Here is a 20,136-nt window from a genome sequence, read left to right as displayed (position 1 = left end):
AAAGTTCAGGTCAAGTCATTCAACTAATTTAATATCTATACCTGCAACCTTTTACACTGATTTTGCCACGATCAAAGAGTTGATGATACGACTTATTTAACTCCTAACTGAAGAACTTAAATTTTCTAGACAATAACTCCTAACAATCAACAAATGAACTCCATACAAGCACAAGAGGTTACTGAATAAATATTGCAAAATGAACTCTGATCTATAAAATAAAATAAAAAGTAGGCAACAGGAAGATCAAACCCAAAAAAACGAGTGTAAAAATGAAGGAAGACAGCAGGAATGTACTGAGGGGGCAATTTAGAAACACAATTTTTCAAATAAGATTTGATATCTCTCTCAATTCAAATTTATACGGAAGACAAACATCCACATTTTAAATTCTTCTCAGCCTTTATCAATACTAAGCAAGGCACATTAAAGGGAAAGAAACAGAAGGCTGCCAGGTGACAGAGAAGGAACTAAGTTCTCTTACACTGATACCCCTGTCCAATGAAAAAACAACAATTGAAACTACAACTCAAGCTATGGCTCCAGGGCATGGGTCAAAGGCTGTGCCACATGAGATCCACGGGCCCTTGTCAGTTGTACCCGAGAATTCATTGACACGCACTGGAACATTTCTCCACTCTCGCATTGCCACATCATAACACAAGAGTCGATTCACCTGCCTTGACTTGAGAGAGAGAAAAACCAAACCCCCATGATTTCCCATGCAATTCATTCTCAAGGAATTCCCGTAGAATTCCAGGCAGAGCTCACTTGGCATCCTGTCCACCTCCTTCCAGAGGAGTGTCATCCTCTGTAATTCCCAAACACCCACACAATTTGCGCAATTTTTCGTCAGCAGCCCTACCAGCAGGATTCTACCCTGCGATTCTGCTAACATGCAATCTCTAAAACTCATCGGTAGTGGAATTGCATACTGCTTCCACATGCCGGTATTCATGTCGTATGTTAAGATACCATCTGGTTGGCCCCGCATGAAGTACAGGGTCTTACCTAGAGAGACTGCTTTTGACCTGAAATTCAGTGCAAGTGGTATGGTGATATTTGGTGGTACTGGGATGGGATGGGCCCACTTGTTCTCTGACGACTCATATATTTCATACTTACCTGTGCAACTCAGCCACATAATCTTGTAACCATCAGTAGAACTCACCATAACAACTGAAACCCTAGACCAGAGTGGTACCTTTGTAGGTGGGGGCAGTTCTCTGTAAGAGCTTGTCAGAGGGTTGCACGTGTAAATGTGAGTGTGATTCAAGTTAAGGAAACAAACAAGACCTCCATCAGAAGCCACAGGGAAAACAATTCCCTTGCCGCTGACAATACTTTTGATTTGATTTTGGTTACCGTTTTCACTCAAAAAGGGAATTGTGGAGCGGTGCCATTTTTCTGCAGATGGGTCATACATGGCACTGTGAGTATGAGTCACAGTGTAGAACCAGGGGTATGATCTGGGGACTCCTTGAAATTGTTCATAAAAGGTCTTTGATGTGAGAATGCCACGCCACCGGCTACATACTGAGTGAAAACGATATATTGCCGCAACTGGGAGCCGTGCTAGAACAGGCTCAAATAAATCCTCAGGCAAATTTCCCCATATCTCGACTTCCATTGATTTGCTTTGAATTGGCTTTTGGAAAATTGATTCTGATTTCAGATTCGATTCTTTGTCCTTGCGAAGCCTTTTGTGAACGGTGGTCTTTTGGATTTCCTCTTCTCCTCCTCCTCCCAGTGTGAGGATATTGGATTTTGATTCTGATTCAGAATCCATTTGCACAGGAAGGTGATTCTTGGTGGCTGGGTTGCTTTTGAAATCATAAGAGCGCCATCTGGGAAAATACAGGGAAGAAAAAAGAAAAATACTATTCAGTTAAATAAAGGAAGAATACAGTACCCGGATGATGTGGTATGATCTCGTAGTGTTTATTGATATTACAAAGGCACATTGTAGTTTGGTACAAACAAGGCAGGCACATTTGGTACTAAAATCTAACAATGAGGTTGTCAGTACAAGTCTTTTAGTTGCTGGTCATGGTTATAGTACGTATTATTAACTAATTATGGAAGAACACCTGTAAGATCAAGAAAATACTTGCTCAACAATTGGTTCGCAATTTTAAATTGCGGAAGTGAAAACATTCATTGATTAATAATTTATTTTCAATTTTATCCTCAAAACAAATATTTTTTTCGATTTAAAAAACATTAGTGAAGAGAGTAATCTAATGTTAAAGATAACCCGATGCCTGCTGAACTGCATGACAGAAAGCCATATAAAAAATTTACACCATGCTTGATTGTTACAAGGCGAATTGGAAAAGAAGTCAAGAAGAAGAGGAAATTAATAGAATTAGAAAGTGAGGTTACAATTTTTTTCATCTGTGTTGTTAAGCTCTATCCTTGCATTTTATCATGCCAATGTGATTAGGTGCATTTATTTTTTTATAAACACTGTAAAGCAGCTCTTTACTGAATTCTCAGTTAATTTAAATTCTGATCTCCACAAATCTTCCTCTTTTTTTCTTAATTATGGCAACCCAACAATTTCACATATCATAGACCGTATGACTTTGCAAGGATCATCAAAGATGAGCAACTTTTTTCTACCCCACTTTTTCCAAACAAAAAAAGTGTTGCTTTGTTAACCATAGTTCATTCCCGCACGAAAAAAAAAGTAAGTGATTTAACTAGCTTTTTCTTTCATCCCCTTCCATCAGTCCCACTACACTCCAATCAAACATGATATAGCCTATTTGCACATTCTTTCTAGTGAAATGATAGTTTTAAATAGTTTCCTATTTACTTTCTTATTTTTATTTTTATTTTCCCAGATAGCTGTTTTTTTATTGTAACAGTAAAATCTCAATTTACTTATCTAATAATGAATTGGGAGAACTGAAATTTGGTAAGCACAGGTCGATATCCCAATACAACTTTTCTGGTTCAATAATTTAGTAAGCACTGGAATTTGGCAAGCAAAAGTGTTCTGTAGAAAATTTATCTTGACAGTAATCCAAATCATACATGGTAACCAAAATTGCATATTTCCACAACCATAACCAGATTGGTAAAATGAAATTTTATTAGAAACAAAAATAGTATGAATATGTCAATAAGCCCTCATTCCCTGTTATTATCCCACAGAACAAAACAAATTGATGTCAGGAATAAAACATATACCAATTCTAGTCAAACTATATCCCACAGAACAAAACAAATTGATGTCAGGAATAAAACATATACCAATTCTAGTCAAACTATATCCCACAGAACAAAACAAATTGATGTCAGGAATAAAACATATACCAATTCTAGTCAAACTATATCCCACAGAACAAAACAAATTGATGTCAGGAATAAAACATATACCAATTCTAGTCAAACTATTCAGAATAACCAACTCCCAAGTTTGATTGAAATTAGCTTTATTCCCAGTAAGACTATTAATATTCTGAGTAGTGAGTACCACTCAAAGAAAAACCGGAATAAATTCCCTATTTTGATTAGCCATTCCCCCATTCCAAAGATACTTTGAAAGTCAGCTGAAACTAAAATTACTGCACACAGATAAGCCCACATTCTTTTTTTATTTTTAGTTATTTCCAAAATTGTCTTGTAAAACATGATGAGTTGAAGGGTTTAAATTATTAAGTTAATTTCCCGTAATGGTCCCCCAATACAGCAACAAAACATACAGATTGCCACAACATACAAACAAGAAACCAGAAGTGACCAGGAGTGATAGAGGAGAGTAACTGCCTAGATAATCAGTCAAAGTTAATGCACGTGTGCGCGCACTTGTGTGAGCGGTGAAGTGCTTTTGTGGATGTTGTGCGTGTGAGCTTCTAGAAAGAGAGAGAGAGAGAGAGAGAGAAACATACCTAGGATCTGATGTCCGCTTAAAACGATGAAGAGAGAAGAAAGGAGGAGATCCGTACAGGTCGCAGAGCTCCTGTAACTGCCCCACCAGTTGCCGGAGTGCGGCGGCCGCCGCCTCGTCCGCCTCCACCTCCGCCATCTCCCCCCCTAAACTCCGCTCCGCCCTATCGCTAGCTCTATCACTGAAACTATAGCCTGGATTCTCTCCTTCTGGGTTTCCCTCCCCGGTTTCTCTCTGTTCGGCTATTCCCTTCAGTTTTCGGTTCTCTTGCTTCTCTGTGAGAGAAGAGAGAGAGAGAGAGAGCGCTCGAAATTCTAAGCCTGAGAGAGACTTTTTCCAACGTCAGCTATGGATTGCAATAAGGCCCCATATTTGATTTATTTACCCAAAAACCAACCAACTGTATTTTTCTATTGGTTTCCAGTTCCAGTTCTAGATCCTTTGTTGGTGCAGTGAAGAATGGTCTACACCAACAGACCAACTTATATACAATACAACTGTTTATAAAGAGATAATTAGATAACTTTTATCTTAATATGAAGGATAATAAAAAGTTACCCGTATTGCAAGTTTGCAACTGCATTTTTTGTCTTATTTATTTAGATAATTTTAATTTTGTGTGAAGGTTGGTACAAAGTAACTCATATTACAACTGCTTTTGTCTTACCAACATAAATATTAAAATATAAGATAATTCTTATTTGGTGTGAAGGCAAAGATAAGAGTTATCATTTTCTCTCCATACCAAACATAAAGGAGTATTGAAAGTGGTGTAATTAACAACCAAACTAGATGTAGTAAGCATCTCTATAAATTAAAACACTCTATTATAAACATATTAAAAAATACAGTCCATGTTTGTACAAAATATTTTTATATATACTGTGACTGTTACATAGCACTGGATAAATTAGCAACTTAATTCTGTATTTTTTTTTAATTCAAATACTGTAAATTACAAAATAATATCAAGTTGATTATGTGAGTAAAGGAAACTAAAATTTTGCACGGATTCTTAGTTTAGACAGCCTCATATCAAATACACTTTAAAATTAAACTATTAATTTTTCAAGTTGTTCCATGAAAGGATGAATTCAGATCCTCCCAGAACCGTAATAAAGAATCTTTTAGAATTTTTAGATCTTGACCGTTCATTTTAACTTTGCATGAATCTCAAAGTTCAATAATACTGCCTCGTGCGCTAGCTGGAATCTCAAAGCGACTGAGAGAGTTAATCTCAAACCGTAAATTGAAGAGAATCTTTTACAGTATTAAAGAAGATACTTGTCGAGGAAGGATTGAACCTTTTTCCGCGTGTAAAATCTATCCAATAGGATGTGCAAATCAAGTATACACGAGTCTTGATTGAATTTTAACGGTGCCGATCAGATACTGAACGCTCATCGGTCCACCCACTCCCAGACCCAGTTGTGCGCGATAATGTTTTCCGCGTATAAAATCTATGCGGGATGCGGCGGGTGTGCGTGGAGTGCGTATCCTCTGAGATATCTCAACTTTTGCGTGACCGACGTGTCCGGTGCCTATTCGGGGGTGATGTAGGGGGTCAGTATTATGTGTGCTTTGAGAGTCGTGCAGAACGTAGTTAAACGGTTGGGATATTACATAAAGTCACGCAAAGTTTGAGATATCTCAGAGGATAAGAATTCGGTGTGCGAGTGAAATATTTTGTTGAGTCGAGACACCGAACAAAAGTATGCACCGGTGAACAGATACTTCCCATTAATGAAAAAAAACTTACAACCAATAGAACTTCGCCACGACTAACGTACGGATACTTACGTAAAGAATTATAGTACAAACAGTCGGTGTGTATCCGATCTACTATCGCGCTGCTTTTTGGACGGAATCCGATTGCCTGCCTGACAGAGGTTACACTAACAGACACGATCTTAAATAGAATTACATGTAATGCCACTCTGTTCGGATCAGATCAGATCATGATTCAGGTTCATGCACACTATTTATCGCCTTATCGGAGCGGATCAGGTACTTCGAAAGTTCGAATCCTGCGGTTTTGGCATTTTTGTCGTGATATAAAAAGGAGCTCGCTTCTAAATTGAAATTGATCTGTCCCAACTCCGAGTCCTTAACTGCACGGTCACGCCTAAGGGGCTTCCAATCAAAACAAAAAACAAAAAAAACACTGGCACAAAATAAAAATAAAAATATATACAGTCAAGCTATTTTTTTTTATTAATATCAAACATTAAATAAAAAAATAGAAATATCCATCATTTTGTCAGATTTTTAAAAATGTCTACTGTCGAGATCATCAGAGGTCCACTTTTTTTCAGAACCATTAGGATTTTCGGCGATCTAGAAAGAAAGTGGACGGCCGAACTTGACGGTTTGAGATATTTTTCTTTTAAATACGAGGTGAATTTGATGAGAAGAGACAATTAGTGTTAAACTACAGTACACTAAATTATACTAATTTGATACTAATTATATTACTTTGTTACCAATTATACTAATTAGGTACATTTCTAACTAATTTAGTACATTTCTAAAAATTTATAACTAATTCCAACTACGAAATAATAAGTACAAAAATTAGGGACTTACATACAAAATTGACAAAGAGAGAATCTGATGGAGAAAGAGAGAAGAGAGGGTGCAAATTTTGTTAGAATGAAATTTTTGAACAAAATTGGACTATCGAGAAACTCGATGATTTGGACTTTTTTAAAATTCCAGAAAAACATCGATATTTGTGTAATTTTCTATTTAATATTGAATATTAATAAAAACATCGGCTATGGTAATATGATAATATGGACAGATTGGCTAATATTATGAATTTATATCTCTAGTTTTTAATTTCATAAAATAGATCCAAATTATGTTGTCTGTGTGAAATGTATTGGAAAATCAAATTATATATTTGTTATTATTTATTAACTACTTTTTTAAACAAGTAGAATACCATGCGATCATAGGTGTTAGAATTTTTATTAGAGGTAGGTAAACAAATTTACTAGTACAACGAAGTGGTTTCAGACTGCCGTGAATTAATTAATTATATTGTGAGTTGTTCAGAATTAAGCATTTCTTTTTTCATAAATAAAAAACAACTTCATTATACATTAATATATATATATCCAATTTTCAAATACATATGATCTAAAAATTATGAATAATTCAAAAACTATTATTTTCTACAGATATGAAAAATAGTAAACAAATTCTAAAAAAATATAAATTTGATCTCTACGTAGATTCTCATAGACATGTATAATTAATTATATTATATTTTCGGTCAACTAATATATGGTCCCTGTCAATCTTCTTAAAAATATGTATTAGTGGTTATTCATACTTGATCTCTAAGTTTAAGCATAAAAATCAACTTGTTATTAAATTGGATTAAATTAATATATATTAGGTCGCTATAGTGGGAAGAAAAATCATTACATGCTCTCTTTTAATATAAGTTACCTCAATTATTATTAACACAATTAACTATCTTTTTCTTAATCAAGTCGAAGAAAGAGAAAAAAACCAAATAGTTATAATAATAATAATAATAATAAAATAATAATAATAATAATAATAATAATAATAAAAATAATAATGGTGTTTACGGAAATAATTAAAGTAAGATGTCCTCTTCCACTGGCAATTTGCAAACAAAAGATTGAAAGGAATAAATAAAGCAAAAAGAACTCCGGTGCCCAGCTTTTTGTAATTTTTGGTATTCTGTTACGGATGTAAACTGTCTGAAGGTGTGTCAATATCCTGACATGAAGGAGAAATGGTTATATAGTTATATTATATAAACTATAAAGCCGTAGAGGGCTACACCGCAACAATGTATGTTCATGCCGGCGCCACTGAATTCTGAATTTTCATCGCACGGGTAAAAGGAATTCGTATCCTCTGAGATATCTCAAACTTTGCATGACTTTATGGAAAATCCCAACCGTTTAAATACGTTCTGCACGACTCGAAGCACACATAATACTGGAAATTTTTTTATTCATAGAAATTAAGAAAAAGGTTGAGAGAGAAACAAAAAGAGTACAATGTTTGTTATATTGATAGAAAGATCGGTACAGATTCTACCGATCTAAAAAAATCAGAAGAGTTAGGATGGGTAGAATTCGCATCGATCCTAACTTATTTCCCCAACTGCCACAGCAACAGGAATTCGCTACAGTTCAGTATGAAATAGAGTTAGGATGGATAGAAATCTTACCTATCTAAAATTTTATTATATTAAAATATTTTCAAATGGAGAAGAGAAAGAGATAGGCAGGGGAAGGAGAATAGGCAAAAAAAACTTTAGATAGGTAAAATTTATACCGATCTAAACTTCAATTAACTCAAATCTGGATCTTCTGTGACACCGTCTTCACAATCTGCAAAATCGAAAAATTATAGGTTAGAATCGGTGCGAATTCTATCCATCCCAACTCTTCTGATTTTTTAGATCGGTAGAATCTCTACCGATCTTTCTATCAATATAACAAATACTGTACTCTTTTTGTTTCTCTCTCTATCTTTTTCTTAATTTCTATGAATAAAAAATTTCCATAATACACGTCGGTCACGCAAAAGTTGAGATATCTCAGAGGATACGTACTCCGGGTAAAAGTGGCACAAGTAGTTCGTGAAACTCGACCTGTTTTTGTTTTGTACCTCTTGTTCTCTTTCTGGATCTCATAATCCAACGGCTCAACTTGATCCCAAGTTGATTTTTTTTAAGTACAAAAAATTAATTCTTGCCATGGCCTTGGCCCTTGTGGTTCTCCTAAATTTTAATTTAATTCTGATTTGCAATTAGGTGATGCACCAACATGAGATCATTGCACTCTTGAATTAATGCGGACCATAATTATAAGTTTCTAACAGTTATGATTAAAGAATATCTTCACAAATAAAAGACAACCTTTCTGATAGATGAGTTTACAAAAATTTCCAAAATTTTGATGATATTATTGTGCTGGAATTATTACTAATATTCCAAATTTTGATGATATATAACATTATTTTTTTTTAAGTTTGAAGTCTGATATACAGCATTATGTGCATACTAAAGGATGATTTGACATTTAAATTATATAAAATTGAAATTTCTACAATTATACAAACAAAGCTTCCATAAAATCTCGAGAAATTATTTTTGCGCACATTTGTTATATTTTTAGTCCCCAAAGAAATTTTAATGTATGGTCAAAGAATAAAATGAAGGAATAATAAGATAAGTGCCAGGTAAATAAGTCCTTCGTAAATTTGAACCCATACAGAGGCTCACTTATTTGATGGAATAAAATTTGCGCGCGCGCGCGCGCACACACACACGCACATATAATTGTAGACTTAATGCACTGATACGAGTCTCTTCTCTCTATGTAGAGATTGCAGATTCAATTTTTGAGAATAACATTCAAAAGATGCATGAATGTAAGTGTTGTAACATCGACAATTGTTAGATCTAAAAAATTCTTCTTGACATAATATAAAATTACTAATTATTTACACATAAACTTGTACGCACAAACCCTCTAAAGTTAAAAAGCTCTACCTAGCTCGTGCTTTAATTGATCTTGAGTCTCCATTACAAAAGATTGTATCATTAAATAATAGTTTTGGTGACGAAGACTATGAGTTAATATAATGTTCATAGATCTCAACTCTATTTTTATATTTTTAGTACATATTCATAGACATACATATCTCTCTCAAATTAAAATCTCAATTCAACTTTATTGACATTTAATCATAGAATCTTTGATATTTTACCGCTAATGTTTTCTTTTCTCTATAGGCCTATAGGTAACTATGACTCGTCGAATTAGGTAATTAAGTAACATTTTGATTAGAGTCACGAACTTTATGAAGTGGCATGAAATTCTCGTCTCTCTTTCAAAAAGTTACAGGTTCTATTTTCAAAAATTACATCTAAAAGATATTGAGACGTACCTTATCGGATCCTTAATTAACTGGTTAATTATATTTGACAGAATATTAAACATGTTTAATCTTAGTTTTTTGTTTATTGAATAAATATGCGAGTTATTAGAATTTAAGACGGTAAATCTATTATTACTTTTATAGAATTTAAAGAAAAAATACATAATTTTATAGTTATTGAGTGGTATCAATAAAATTTATACACAAAAAATTAATAGCTATATCCTTTATATTTTATAATTTTTATAAGTCTTTAAATCTTATAGTTACCCTTATCCCTTATAAAGTAAAATTACACCATGCAACTTATTCGGTGTCCTTCAAGATTATTTGTATTCGTATTCAAGATTATTTGTATTTGAAAAATATAACGTATAAGGATACGGTTTGATTTTTAACTATCCGTAACTATCTGTGTCAGACTGTTTACACCCCTAAACCACAACAAAGATACTCTTTGTTCTTAATTAGTTTACTAAACTGCATATACATACCAATGATTTATTCAACTGTACATATTATCGGATTTTGTTCACATAATCAACGAAGACCAATCTATTGCATATATAACAAGATCAATAATAGCTACTATCCGGTTTTCAAAAAAGAAAAAAAGAAAAGATCAATAGATTTATCAATTGAATTGATATTAGAACAAGATAAATCCTATTTACTAATAATCATACTTTTAGGTATGAGAAGAGAACATAAATATGAAAATTCGAATTTTTTTGTTGTTGTTGTTGTTTAAATTAAACATATTTATTTTATTAAATATCAATGATACAATATATTAATTTGTTTTTTATATAAAAAAAAAACTAAATAAAAACATTAGATCCTTATGATTCTTGAGGGATTCCTTGAACTAAGAGTAGAGAAGGAAAAACTTGGTTAGTATTTAACTAGATCAAGCTGGGATAATAAATCTTCTTTTTGAGAGAAAATGATGCAAATGATTTTGATATTTCAATCAATTTTTCAGAAATATCTACGTATGGATATACAAAAGTTATGGTATAATATAAAAAAAAATACTTCTTCACTTCACCATCCATATTTTTTTACAAAAAAAGGACATAAAACGAGTAAAATATTTTTTTTATGAAAAAAGGGAGGAAAAAAAATGAAAAAATAATTACTATGTTCGTTTCTATTCGGTTTATGGAATTATTTTGTTCTATTTTTTTATTATATTTTGCTCATTTTTGTTTAAACCAGGATTTTATATCATGGAATTTGATTATTTCACAAACAATTTTGAATTGTACATTTTTTTTTCTTTGTGTTCTATAAATTTGTGATAGAGATTTTTCTCTATTTTATAGGATACATTTTCAAAATGTTCAAATTTTGAAATATTCATTTCGAAAACCAAATTGAGCAATATGCTAAGCTCATTTACGGGCTTATGCTAGCCTACACATTAATGTCCATTAATGAAGATGAGCTAATGGAATTGAAGTATAGCGGTTTTTTTTGTATTTCAATTCTAATTAACAATATAACAATGTGACACAATTAGTGACTATTATTTTAGTAATATGATATATATTTTGTAACCAATAAACTTATTATGAAAAATATTAAATTTAATTTATCAATGAGATATTATATTTAGATATTATTTTTAACTACAATGTGCATTAGTAATTTATTTTTAATTATTTAAATTATATTCATATTCGTATTCGCATCCATCCGATATCCGATCTATATTTGTATCCATTTAATATCCGATTCGTATTTGTATCGGAGACTATCCGTATACGTATCTATATCTGAAAAATTATAAAAGATAAAGATACAATTTGATGACTATCCGTATCAGACTGTTTACTCTCCTAGATCCGACCCATATATTTTTACAACTAAAATCCTGTGTGTGGAGGGATCCATCGCCAACTTAAACCAAACCCTGAGACGAGATTTGAGAAAGTCGTTGGGTTGGTACCAAAATCAAATGATGAATTTGGTGGCTTGTTGCAACAAGAAAAAGGAAAAGATATCATGATTAGTAGGGAGAAAACCCCAAGAAGATACACAGTAAAGGCCAAGGTTGTAATCATGGTTCATGAATGCAAATGTGAGGAATAAAATGAGGGAAAGGTACTTGTCATAAGTAATTTCAAACTCTTTTTCTCACCGTATAATGACATCAACCTTGTTAGACTAGAAATAATTATTTCAGAACAAAAGAACAGTCTATATTTCTTTTTCTTTTTCTTTTTTAAATTGAAGTTTGCTCATCCGCTCCATCTCTTGATGATCTGACCCTTCCTTCTTGTTCTTGTCCCATGGCTAATTATGATTATGATTATGATTATGATTATGATTATACTCTCTTTTCAAAAGCCATATATATCTTGCTTGACCAACCCTTTTCTACTAGAAGGGATTTCAATTTTGACCATAAAAACTAAAAAGTAATCACCCCTCAGATGAACGGATTAGATCCGACATCAAACGTAATTTGATATGATATCCGTTAGACTTAGACCTCTTTACTTCCAGGTTTTGATACCTAGACAGTAGACCTCGTACCCAAATTGCTAATCATCTCAGTTGATCTCATTGCACTCTTTGTTAGAAATGAGAATTTTGAAACAAATAAATTTCATGCAAATATATAATATTTTTATTTTTGTGTGTGTGCGCTCATTTTCATTTCAATCCTACTGTTTTAAATAAATAAATAAATAATATGAATTTGAATTGCAACAAATTATGGGTAAAGATTATAATAGAGCAGTGCTGGCTTCATGTACAACACAGACTATAAAATTAAAGGATCATGATAATTGTCCCCGCATTTCTTCTCCACTTAACTTCCATAACTATCACGGGGGAACCACAACAACCGTAGCACTGATTTCTTCTTCTAAAGTATTTATACCTAAGAACGGAAGTCTTTATAACTAGAAGGTGAATAATTTTTACATAAATAATTGTTCTCTAACCAAATTTCAAACTACATGGGAAGGAGAGACCATACACGTTTTTAGTGGTGGATTTTTTTTCTTCATTCAATCTCGTCCACATTTCTGACGATTTATGAGAAATTATGCGAATCTAAAGCCATGAACGTCTTCTACGCAATTTTCTCTTTCAAATAAGATCCATAATGACGTACTTTCGAACTCGTCCTCACACAAGTATTAATACATATGCACATAAGTATTTATACCTAAGAATGAAATTATTTATACCTATAAGGTGAACAAATTACATAAATAATTGTCTCGTCAATCAAATCTTAAACTACATGGGAGACCATACACATATTTAGAGGTAGTTTTTTTTCGTTGTTCAATCTCATCTACATTTTGATGATCTATGAAGAATTTTGCAAATCTAAAACTACGAACATCTTTTACGCAATTTTCTCTTTCAAATGATATCCACGATGACATACTTTCGGACTCGCCGTCACACAAATATTTATACCTCGTCGTGCAAGTATTCTTTACATATGATACTGGTGACATATGAAAGTATTAATATCAAGTATTACATGTATTTATACTTATGCACTAGAGTATTTATACATATGTGGTCAACTATTTTTGTTAGATAAATGTTAACACAGGGACGATGGGAAAGGTTGATGGAGGGATGTGGGGTCCCTACTACTTCATTTGATGTAGGTTGACGCGGGGATCATTGAGAGATTGAAAAATGGGGTGGTCGTATCAAGTTACACATGCAAGTATTAATTTATTATATTTCAAGTACTTATACCGATGAAGGTTGACGCATGACGAGTGTGGGGACTGAAAAAGGGAGGACCATAGTACAACCTCCTCTAATGTAGCTACGGGGACAGGGGGGAAACAGAAGTGTGGAAATGAATATAATTATTCAAAATTAAAACATTGTTGTATGATCTGTGCACTATATGAAGTGAAAACTACTCTAATAAAATCTTTACTCCAAAATTAGAATTTGTCATCGTTTCCTGCCTTTTAAGGGAGTGCAAGGAACTATCTCAAGTGCTGTTTGAAAGGGAAAGAAACAAAATAAACGTGATTTATTGAAAGAAAGAAATAAGGAAAGACAAAGAGAGGGTGGAAGTAATGAGTGCTTTCAAGTTCAATTGATACCTCTTTATTTATTTATTTATTTTCTTTCTTTCTTTCTTTCTTTGTTACAATGAATGGTCTCTTCTGGACCTTCATTTCTAATCATGAGATTGCGACATTCTAGATTTTGGCAACTTTGAAGAAACGATTGATTGCGAGCCTAGCCCCCTCAGGCCTAGATAGTTTTATACTTGATTGACGAGTTGGGACCGACATGGAATGATTACAAAATAATTAAATGAGTAATGGATGTGATAAAATCCTAATAAGAAATTTTGAAAGCCCATTAAAACCCAAATAGTTCTGTTTTTATTAGTCGGCCCAATATAGGCAGCCCATTAACCCAGTAGCCCAGTAGCCCAAGCACCTTATCTCCATTCTCCTCTTTTATCTCCTCTACTCTTCTCCTCTTTGCACCACTCATGGCGACACTCTCTCTCTCCAGCCTCTCGGTCTCCTTCAAGTCCCTCTCTCTCTCCACTTCTTTCTTCGGCGGTGGATTGGACACCCATGAGAGTGTCTCCTCTGTCTCCTTCCCTTTGCGCCCAAAGGTGGGATCTCTGACTATTCGAATGGCGCACAAGAAAGGAGCTGGAAGTACTAAAAACGGGAGAGATTCTAAGGCGAAGAGGCTTGGAGTCAAGATTTATGGAGACCAGAAGGCCCAGCCTGGTGCGATTATCGTGCGTCAGAGGGGCACCAAGGTAAATTTGCTGATGTTCTCTGTGACCGCTGTTTGTAGCATAAACCGAAATGTTCCAATTTTATATTTTAGAACCTTGTAATTTGTTCCAAACTTCAAATGTCCCAATATAAGATATAGCCTTTTGTTTTTTGTAAGATTAGAAATTAGAAATATCGGAAACAATGCCTTTTCTCTACCAACTAAGACATTTGAAAGTGAAACAAGAATGTAGTTCTGAACTGAATTGCGCCAAAGCCAGCCGTTGTGATTCCACCTTGTTCAGTACCGCTGGCCAGTACTTAGGGTCAGTTTGTATTTTTCTTTGCTTAGAAAGCTGGCACCTATTCTCAATTAAGGCTCGGTTCTGCATAAATGTTTTGAAATGCTTGTTCTCTTGATGTATTTACAATTTTAAATTGTGCTAGTCTCCCAAATTGCAAAAAATTGAGAAGACTGTTGGAATTTACTTTTGTATTTTTTTAAAGCATAGTTCTACCCTGGAAACAATGTTGGGATGGGAAAGGATCACACCATCTTTTCTTTGATAGATGGTCACGTCAAATTCGAAAAATTTGGACCAGAACACAAGAAGAAGGTATTTTTCTTCATAATCATGTAAATAAGGCATTACTGAAACGATAGGCTAAGGCACTGCCATAACTATTCAAAGTTTTGTATATAGTTTTGTTTTGACAACACACAATATGCTGTTAAACCTTTTTTATCCAAAAATCGTCTTATTATTTGCTTAGAGCTTTTAGTGCTTTGGAAACTTTTTTTGTTTCCTTTAATGCTTATTGACCTTTTTTTTTAGCAAATTTCTAAATTTTAAATATAAATATAGTGGTAGGGATACTCGAACCTTACGAGGTCAAGTATGGTATAACAGTCTTTAAATTTGTTATATTTCTTGGTTTCACAGACTTAATACATAAAACTACGCCTACTTTTACCCCTAATTATTTATTTATTGGTTTGAACAGATAAGTGTCTATCCACGAGAACCGCAGCCACAAAACCCAAACAGTTACAGAGCGAGGAAAAGAGAATACTTTCGGATGAAAAGGGAAAAAAAGAAGGCGAGACAAGCGGGTTACGTTGAGCCGCAACTTGTACTGGCTTCATCTGATAATGCGTCAGAATCCGCTGTCGTAGATTCCTGAGCACTCTCTTTTTCCATGTAATGTTTTCCATTTTGAGTTTGTAAAAATTTCATCTGACTGCAAGGTGAATATGAAATTGTTATTTTGTTATCTATGTCCATATTTGCATGCCTGCGCAATTATTTTTTGTATTATCCAATGGCTGCTTACTGTCTATAATTCGTTTGCAAAACCCTAATTAAAAAGAGAGTAAACCAAAAAGAAAAGTGAAGGGTTTGGATGCCAGTCATTACAACCTCCTTTTTCCATTAATATTTTAAAGTTCAAAACTGCAAATCCAAACGATGAATCCAAACTATTGATCTTGCTCTACTTCAAGAAATAAGTGTCTGTGAATATATAAAATTTTGAGTTTATTTAGCACCAGGGCAAGAGACCATAAAATGAATGGATCAAGCTGTATGCAATAAATGAATTTAATGGGTTCATTTTATAGCCTCTTTTTATGCGGGGATTTATGTCATAAGATCAATTGGATTGATTGTTTAGATTTTGAATTTTGAAATATAATGAAAAAGAGAGGTGGTAGCATCTCATGGCATTAAAGTTCTTGTGGTACCAGAGCCCTCTTCGAAAGAGAACTAAAATAAATTCATTGAGGATTATCTTCTTAATCAATATTATAATATTGGCCGTACTGATCTTGGTGTTATTGGTCCTGTTTTTGGTTTACAGCATGCGCTGTAAGGCCATAGGTTCAACTCCTCCTTGGTTTTAAAGAATTCATTGAACTGCCTGGCCGCCTAGGTAGATATGAATTGTTCATTTCAGATTGGAGTTGTTCCTTACTATTAAAGATATTAACAAGAGTTGATGTAAACTCTGTGCAATTGGTACGAGGAGCTGAACCATAAGGACCTTACATATAAGAGAAGGAAAACTCTAAGTCTGTGTTAGTTCTCTTCCTAAGCGCTATAATAGATAGTTATTCTTCTTATGCGTGTAAAATTTCATCCTATTGCTGGGTGATACAAGTTTTTATGTGTGCATCTTGTGTTGTTTATTCATGTATTTACTATATATTTTTGGTAGTTCTGTATTGTTTGTTCTTTAGATGATGCAAGTCACATTTTCAATGATATTTCCCTCTATACTGTTTGCATATATTTTACCAGCGATGAAACAAGGAAACAGACTGCATCCATTAATTGCATAATAAAACATGTCATACCATAAGTCTTTGGCTGTTGCTAAATAAATATCATTGATAATGATCTTGACTGTGGTATATATGGTACTCGGTTATTTTATCGTTGTTCCACAGAGCTTCATAAAACAAGTTATAAATTGTGGACCTTGCTAGACTATTGCAAATTTCACTTGGCACTTGCTTATAGGTACCCTTTTAACTGCTCTCTAAAATGGATCCAAGGATTAACGGGGCTCTTATTTATATATCTTTTAAAAGAAAAAGAAGGTTCAAACTAAGCCCAATCTAACAACTTTTAAATTACCCTGATCCAAGCTTCATCTGGAAATTTTTTTTTTATAAACCATAATTAAAAAAAAAAAAGATTTTTATCAAACCAACACGATTACTTTTTTTTTTTTTACAAAAACCATAAAAACCGAATTGTCATTTCAGTCCTGAAATTTTTTTTTTGAGACCGAAATGACAATTCGGTTCCAAGTATTTTCACAATTTTTCAACATATTTTTTTTTTCGAAATCTGTGAAAACAGTTGGAACTGAAATGACAATTTGGTCCCCAAAAAAAGGGACCGAAATGACAATTCGGTTCCAAGTATTTTCATAATTTTTCAACATATTTTTTTTCTCGAAATATGTGAAAACAGTTGGAACTGAAATGACAATTTGGTCCCCCCAAAAAAAGGGACCGAAATGGCATCTCGGTTCTTATGATTTTTGTCAAAAAAACAAAGCAATTAAGTTGGTTTGGTAAAATTATTTCTTTATTTATGGTTTCTAAAAAAAATTCCTTCATCTGTGTAGTTCAGTCTCGTTTTGTGCAATTAATCCTAAACTGAATATATACGCCTGTGATAGAAAATAAGTTCAACAAAATGAGCCTCAATACTCATTTGCAAAATCATGCACCGAGAAAAAGCCAAGAAGCCGACTATGAAAAAGAGGTTCAGAATATTCCAAACCAATGGTCAAAACCAATATTCAACTTATACTGGACCTACTGAATTGGTATGAGAATAAAGAGGTGCAATTAATTCTTGAGAGGTACTGGTACAAGTTAAGTCTGTCTTCAGGATCTTCACATGGTATTGTCAGTATCAATTAAAGCCAAACAATTGGGTGGTTGGCAAATAAAAAACCAATCTGAGATATCTCTATTCAGAACATCACAAAAATTACAAATTTTAAAATTCAAAACACCCAAAATATAAAATGTTAATTGTTTACACAGTACAATTCACACAGCAATTAACATGAGTGCTAAGCTGGTAAAATTCATAAAATGAAATTTAAGAAACACTGCTTATAAAACTGAAAAGAAGATTGCTGATACAAAGGAAATGACAATAGAAATACTCGAATGAAGGCAGCCGGCACCATTGGTTGTGCTGGTAAGTGGAGATGAAGTGGAGGTTGAAGTGGAATTGGATGTGGAAGTGGAATTGCTGGATTTGGTAGTACCTGCCAAAGGGAAGAACAAAATTACAACATTATATCGGCATGTAGAACTAAATTAAATTGGTTAGCTGTATTCCGTTATAGTAATGTAATGTAGCATACTAATAATAGCAATCCTTTGTTAATTTGGTAACCGTTCAAGTATGATAAGTCTGTCCTGTGTTCTCTTAATTATAACAATGTTTGAATTATCAATGAAAACATTTTCTTTTTTCTATTTTTGAGTAAAAGTTACATTTTCATTTTAGATACTGGAATTATCTTGATTCATTTTGTTGAAGAATGGAGGGCTTAAACTGAGGAAGAACTCTAGTCGGGTACTTTTTTAGAAGTAAATGAAAATGATATAATAATCACTATGGATAACATTAAAAAATTTCATTACCATTACTGGTATAGTTAGAGGAGGGTTTTGGCCTTTTAGGTTTACTGGTACTAAAATAATTAATGATTAATTATTGATATTATATCAGAAATGGTACTAACCTTTTGAAGATTTAGGGCCAGTGAAGATAGCAGCATCTGGCGAGCTTGGAGATAAATTCAGTAGCTCTGCAAAATAATTAAAAACAAATGCAAAAAGTTGTCAGCACAAAATTTATTAAGCAAGAAAAGAGTAATAAACAAGGATGGCCTATAATTATTCAAGTGTATATCTAGCAGCAATTTTTGCAAGTAGTTTGTGCATATATATCTTTAGTCCGCAAAATAATCAAACTGACATGTTAGGTCAAGGTGATGTATATGAAATCATTTAACTACAACAGAAAGAAAAAGAATAACAGAATAGTTAACGAATTAAGCCAAAATGTAGTGAGGTTATATGGTACTTTGCTAAAAGCCTAAAACACACAGACACCAAACTAATTTGACAAAATTACCAAAAACAAACCATAAAAATCTACTTCCCTAATTGTGTAAAGTTAGTTTAATTTTTTTATAAAAAAACAGAAGCAAAGAACAAATCTTACTGGGGCAATTAGCAATGCTAGTGTTGGCCAACTTGCAGCTGTCAGGCAATGACAGCAATCTGTCAAACTTTATACCCATGCTTTCCATGCTAGACGAGCTCGAGTGCGCCTGTTGGATTATGTAACAAAGACACGCCGGTTGATCCTGCCGGATTCCCGACACGGCACTACAACACGTCGTGCCGGGTTCTGCTACCTTTGCACTTGCATAGTCTAGACACATTGTCAACTTCTCAAAATCCTTGGAGCATGTGTCTTGTAAGGGGTTGGTGCTATCAGTGCCAAGGGAAAACCCTAGGAGAGAGAGGAGAAGGAGAGAGGAGAGGTTGATGCTAGATTTCATGGTTTATTTAATTTTGTTTGTCTTTTGAGTGACGGGATATATATCTTACAAGTTAGCTTGGTGGTGATGCTTATATATATATAGATGGAGATTAGATGTGGGTTGTGGGGGGTTGAAGTGAATTAAGTATTAAACTGCAATTTTATAGTTATATAATTAATTAAGAACACCCTAGTTCTACTCATATAATATATATCAAATATGATCAGAATGATTTATTTTTTTGGTCTAGAGGTTCACATTTTCTAAAACTTTTTGTATATGTCTGTTCACATATGAAGTAATATTATGTGAGTGGATGAGCTAGTGCTAGTCTTTGGTGATTTACTTGGGATGATTATTTTTTTTCCTAATAGTAATTCGAGATTACCTCTTTAATTAAAGTCATTCTCACTTGAGCTATTATTAGATCATTCCACTGGTACTAGAAGATATATATTATCAGTATCG

At 33.4% G+C, this 20,136-nt stretch overlaps 3 protein-coding genes across 3 annotated transcripts; 1 reads left to right on the top strand and 2 right to left on the bottom strand.

Annotated features, from left to right (window-relative positions):
* Positions 1 to 321: 321 nt before the first annotated feature.
* Positions 322 to 4,341, bottom strand: LCR (Galactose oxidase/kelch repeat superfamily protein). Its single transcript, XM_078310773.1, has 2 exons — positions 3,900 to 4,341; positions 322 to 1,847 (listed from the first exon to the last, which is right to left on the bottom strand). The coding sequence occupies exons 1-2, from the start codon at positions 4,034 to 4,036 to the stop codon at positions 530 to 532; spliced, it is 1,455 nt and encodes a 484-aa protein (XP_078166899.1). The 5' UTR covers positions 4,037 to 4,341; the 3' UTR covers positions 322 to 529.
* A 9,933-nt stretch (positions 4,342 to 14,274) lies between these two features.
* On the top strand, positions 14,275 to 15,855 carry RPL27 (ribosomal protein large subunit 27). Its single transcript, XM_078311141.1, has 3 exons — positions 14,275 to 14,621; positions 15,093 to 15,197; positions 15,586 to 15,855. Exons 1-3 carry the CDS (start codon positions 14,340 to 14,342, stop codon positions 15,763 to 15,765), a joined length of 567 nt encoding a protein of 188 aa, XP_078167267.1. The 5' UTR covers positions 14,275 to 14,339; the 3' UTR covers positions 15,766 to 15,855.
* Positions 15,856 to 18,034: 2,179 nt separating this feature from the next.
* On the bottom strand, positions 18,035 to 19,734 carry LOC144562289 (non-specific lipid transfer protein GPI-anchored 1-like). The gene is made up of 3 exons (XM_078311489.1): positions 19,344 to 19,734; positions 18,859 to 18,924; positions 18,035 to 18,375 (listed from the first exon to the last, which is right to left on the bottom strand). Exons 1-3 carry the CDS (start codon positions 19,684 to 19,686, stop codon positions 18,218 to 18,220), a joined length of 567 nt encoding a protein of 188 aa, XP_078167615.1. The 5' UTR covers positions 19,687 to 19,734; the 3' UTR covers positions 18,035 to 18,217.
* Between the last annotated feature and the right edge of the window lie 402 nt (positions 19,735 to 20,136).

The sequence above is a fragment of the Carex rostrata genome, chromosome 11 (genome assembly GCF_964058835.1).
Source record: "Carex rostrata chromosome 11, lpCarRost1.2, whole genome shotgun sequence".
In the NCBI taxonomy this organism is placed as follows: domain Eukaryota; kingdom Viridiplantae; phylum Streptophyta; class Magnoliopsida; order Poales; family Cyperaceae; genus Carex; species Carex rostrata.
Note: the sequence above shows the minus strand (reverse complement) of the source record. Positions and strands in the feature narration are given on the sequence as shown.

Excerpts from the sequence above, each read along its gene's own strand:
- LOC144562289 (XM_078311489.1), bottom strand. The coding sequence starts at position 19,686 with ATGAAATCTAGCATCAACCTCTCCTCTCTCCTTCTCCTCTCTCTCCTA. Across the intron at positions 18,925-19,343 it reads TAGCATTGCTAATTGCCCCA|AGCTACTGAATTTATCTCCA; the intron begins GTAAGATTTGTT and ends ATTATTTTGCAG. Across the intron at positions 18,376-18,858 it reads TGGCCCTAAATCTTCAAAAG|GTACTACCAAATCCAGCAAT; the intron begins GTTAGTACCATT and ends TCCCTTTGGCAG.
- LCR (XM_078310773.1), bottom strand. The coding sequence starts at position 4,036 with ATGGCGGAGGTGGAGGCGGACGAGGCGGCGGCCGCCGCACTCCGGCAA. Across the intron at positions 1,848-3,899 it reads AAGCGGACATCAGATCCTAG|ATGGCGCTCTTATGATTTCA; the intron begins GTATGTTTCTCT and ends GTATTTTCCCAG.
- RPL27 (XM_078311141.1), top strand. The coding sequence starts at position 14,340 with ATGGCGACACTCTCTCTCTCCAGCCTCTCGGTCTCCTTCAAGTCCCTC. Across the intron at positions 14,622-15,092 it reads TGCGTCAGAGGGGCACCAAG|TTCTACCCTGGAAACAATGT; the intron begins GTAAATTTGCTG and ends TTTAAAGCATAG. Across the intron at positions 15,198-15,585 it reads GACCAGAACACAAGAAGAAG|ATAAGTGTCTATCCACGAGA; the intron begins GTATTTTTCTTC and ends TGGTTTGAACAG.